This window comes from Zonotrichia albicollis, chromosome 1 (genome assembly GCF_047830755.1).
Source record: "Zonotrichia albicollis isolate bZonAlb1 chromosome 1, bZonAlb1.hap1, whole genome shotgun sequence".
NCBI classification, from domain to species: domain Eukaryota; kingdom Metazoa; phylum Chordata; class Aves; order Passeriformes; family Passerellidae; genus Zonotrichia; species Zonotrichia albicollis.
In genome coordinates, this window is record NC_133819.1 from 18,146,229 (window position 1) to 18,150,264 (window position 4,036).

A 4,036-nucleotide genomic window follows, 5' to 3' on the forward strand; every position below is an offset into this window, starting at 1 on the left:
TGATGAGTCAGTCAAAAGGAGCTGTCAGTCTCTTTGAAGATTGCGTTTAAAGGGACTTGCCAAGTCAAGACGGGAGAGTGACAAGATAGAGACCCTGGTGCTTTACATGCGAAGGCCGGCTCTTCCGCTTCATCTGCACCATACTAAAGGATGTGTTGAAGCATTGAATCACAAAAAAGTGGCACGCCAAAGAAAAGGTGCCACATAACAATGATTGTAGTGTTTTAATTGTGGGGGAATCGCATCACCAAAGCCAATTGAGACGAACGAGGCTATACACAGAAGGAAACGGTACAACACTTCCATAACTTATAATTAAACTGAAGTCCGACTAACATTTGACTTTCTAATGAGTGTAATGAGATTACATGCCTGATGGAAGCATTTGTGAAAAAGCGACTTTCTGTGTTTAATGAGGTCCTAATACAGGACAAGATCGAATTATAGGTCGGCTCTTTTTCTCTCAAAGAGCCCCGTTTAAGTTCAACGACACCGGTACCGCCCGCCTGCCGCCGGACGGGGAGAGGCTTGGGGCCAGTCAGCCCCGCCGCAGCCCAGAATCGCACGAAAAGTGAGCAAATAAATAAGCAATGACCCCCCCCAGCCCCCGCCCCGGCCCAGCCTCGGCGTGTTTGTGTGTGTAAGTAGCTCCTCTAATTGCTATTGGAATAGATCCATGCCATCCGCGCTAGGGAACTAAATGTGTTTAACTAGGTTAATGCAATTAGCATGCATGCAACATATTGCTCCCACTTTGAGGCAGTTTGGGAAAAAAAAAAAAAAAAAAGGAGAAGGAGAGATGTACAGTATATGATGAGTTATAATTACACCTTGGCTCACCCGGGCCGTTCCCATCCGCCTGGGCACCGCGCGGGGACAGCGCTGCTCCGGCCGCGGGCCGGCCCGGGCATCTGGGGCTCTGCCGGGGGCTGAGCCGTCGGGGCCGAGCCGCGGATGCCACGGGAAAATCAGCACCTGCGGCGTGGGGCCGAGCCCCCGCCCCCGCCGGGAGCGCTCGCAGCCCCCGGCCCGCCCGGCCCGGCCGCCCCCACCCCTCGCCCCCGGGCAGGTGCAGCCCAGCCGTCCCTTCCGCAGCCAGGCGCGCTGAGCTGGGGCTACCGGAGCGATTCTGCCACCAGTTGCACGATGGCTTTGCCGTGCCCCTGTCCCCCCTCCCCCTCCCCCAGCGGCAGCCCCGGGGCGAGGAGCGCGGGGTTTGTTTGCAAGGCGCGGCCGCGGGGGGAGCCGCGGGAGGTTCGGGGCAGCCGGCAGAGCCCCAAGCCCGCCCGGGCCCGGCCTCGCCCTTCCCTCCCGTCAGCCTCCAGGGGCAGCTTTGTGCGGCTCTGGACAGCGCGCCCATTCCCACGGCGGCGCGGTCGGGGGTACGAGGCGGGGGACGCACACCCTCGCAAGGTTCGTGTTGGGGGGCTCGGGTCTTCCAGCTGGAAACCACAAGCGGTGTTGAGACACTGAAAGGAGGGGACCTTCTAGAGATACACAAAGACATCAGTTGGAAGCACTTCAGGAGAGGACGTCAAAAGGGGTGGAGAGAAGGCGAAAGTGTGTCCCCGCCCGTCCCCGTCACCCCCGCGCTATAAGCGCAGCCCGAGCCGGCGGTGGGGCAGAGTGGGGCCAAGCATCTGGGCTGAGGGTGCCATGAGCCTTGGGGCTCACCCCGCTGGGACACCGGTCCAGGCGTTCATTTCAAGGCTTCCTCGGGATGTGGCGGGGCTCTCGGAAGCCGCTTCCCACAAATATACTGCTCCACAACGTACAATTCGGGTTTATTATTAACAAACACAAGGAGAGTCCACGTGCGGAAATAAATTATTTTCACAGGTTCTGACGTATTTCCCCCATTAAAATTAAAAAAAAAAAAAAAGAAAAAGAAAAAGAAAAAAAAAGTGCTGGTGGAATAAACCTATTGCATATCTTTAAAAAAATCAAGATAAATTATATAAATTATATATTCAAAACAAACGATTCTACCTCATTATCACTATTCCGTAATAAATAGATAAATAAATTTGATTGCCCTTAGAGTCTGAATCTTAAATTACATTTACAATATAGGTCTCTACATACAGTATGTACAGAGCGGGCGGGGACCACCCGCGCGGCGCCTCACGCCGCGTAGTCGAAGGGGGGCTCATTCTCTATGTCGTTGACGGAGGGTTTGTTGTTCACCTTCCGCGGGTCCTCGGGGGTCCACACTTTGGCTGTCCGGATGATGTTTTGTTCCTTGAGCTGCTTTTCATCAGTCCACGACAGCGAGTGACCGGCCAGAGGGGGGAGTCCGTAGTCGGGGTCGCTCGGAGAGGGAGATCCTGGAGGGCAGGAGGGAAAAGGGAGGCAGGGGGTTATTGCCGGGGCCGGCATTCCTGCGGATCGCGGTGCCGGGCCTCACCGGGCCGTGCCGGCCCGCCACTTACTTGTGCCGCGGTGGCAGATGATGATTTTCTTGGGCTGGCTGGGGCTCTCGCTGCTGGCGCTGCGCAGCGGCAGGTCGGACTGCACCAGCTCGCTGAGGAAGTTGATGTAGCCGATGGCCAGGCGCAGCGTGTCCACCTTGGAGAGGCGCTTCTCGTAGGGCAGGGTGGGGATGTGCGAGCGCAGCCCCTCGAAGGCGTCGTTGATAGACTGCATCCGCCGCCGCTCCCGCACGTTGGCGGCCTGACGGAGCTGCTGCAGCTCCGCCTCGGAGCGCACCCGCCGCCGCCGCTTGGCCGAGCCCAGCGCCTGGAGCCGCCCCCCGGGGGACAGCAGGGCCGCTCCCGCCGCCCCGCAGCATTCGTAGGCGAAGCCGGGCGAGGCGGGAGACGGCGGGAACGCGGCGGCCGGCGCCGGGCAGCGGAAGCCGCCCTCGGGGTCGCCGCCGTCGCGGTAGTACTCCTGCAGCTGCCGGCTGAGGAAATCCACGTCCGGCTCCAGCAGCCCGTCCGCGGCCAGCACGTCCCGCGGAGGAGGTTCGGAGAAAAAATCCTCCTCGTCGAAATAGGGGGGCGAGGAGAAGGAGTCCAGCCCCCCAGGGAAGTGCTCCAGCAGCACGGTCTCCATGCTGCTCCTGGGCCCGGCGCGGACGGGACGGGGCAGGGGGGCCGCCCCGCCGGGACGCGCCCGCAGCCGCTGTGTCGGGCCCGCTGCCCGAGCCGCCCCGGCGGTGGCGGTGCCGGTGGCGGGGACGCCCCGCCCTGCCCGCCGCGCTGTGGCGGGGCCGGGCCTCGCCGCCGCTCTCCGGGAGGGGCCGGAGCCGCTGGCGCCGCGGGCCGGCACGCGAGGGGTCTTATAACGACATCCCCGGGCGCGTGCCGCCGGGCGCCGCCGCCAGCCAATCAGGGGGCGCAGGGGGGGGCGGGGGACCCCGCGCGCGGCCGGGGGGCGGTGCCCAGCACCGGGCGGGGGGGGGGGGGAGCGGGCCGGACCCGACGGAGCCCCCGCCCGGTACCGCCCGGCACGGCACAGCCCCGCACCGCCCCGCCCGACACCTCCCGGTACCGCCCGGCACCGCCCCGCACCGCCCGGTACTGTCCTGCACTGCCCCGCACCTCCCAACACCGGCCGGCACGGCCCCGCACCGCCCCGCCCGGCACCGTCCGGCACTGCCCCGCACCGTTCCGCACCGCTTGCACCGCCCCGCACGGCCCGGTACCGCCCGGCACAGCTCCGCACCGCCCCGCACCACCCGGCACTGCCCGACACCCCCCGATACCGCCCGGCACAGCCCCGCACCTCCCGGTACCGCCCCGCACCTCCCGGCAGCGCCCGCCGCTGCTCCCAAGGGCGGCCCCGCACGTCGGGCGAGGGGCCCCGGAGAGCCTCGGCACCTCTTCTCAGGAGCCGGTACCGAAACGCGCCTCTGGGCTTTGGCACGGCCTCTCTCTCGGCACCGGGAAGCGTCACCCTGCGCGTTTTACCCCCAGCGCTTCTCCCGCTCCCCGGGAGTGCCGGTCCCCGCCGTCAGCAGAGCCGCTGTCACAGCGGGCATAGGGGAATCGATAGCGCGAGTTTTTCGTGGCGTTCGAAGTGAAGGCAATTC

The 4,036-nt window shown here is 64.0% G+C and overlaps 1 protein-coding gene across 1 annotated transcript; it reads right to left on the minus strand.

The window, feature by feature from the left end:
• Window positions 1-1,910: 1,910 nt before the first annotated feature.
• PTF1A (pancreas associated transcription factor 1a) lies at window positions 1,911-3,246 on the minus strand. The gene is made up of 2 exons (XM_026796779.2): window positions 2,433-3,246; window positions 1,911-2,327 (listed from the first exon to the last, which is right to left on the minus strand). Exons 1-2 carry the CDS (start codon window positions 3,055-3,057, stop codon window positions 2,125-2,127), a joined length of 828 nt encoding a protein of 275 aa, XP_026652580.2. The 5' UTR covers window positions 3,058-3,246; the 3' UTR covers window positions 1,911-2,124.
• Window positions 3,247-4,036: the final 790 nt, after the last annotated feature.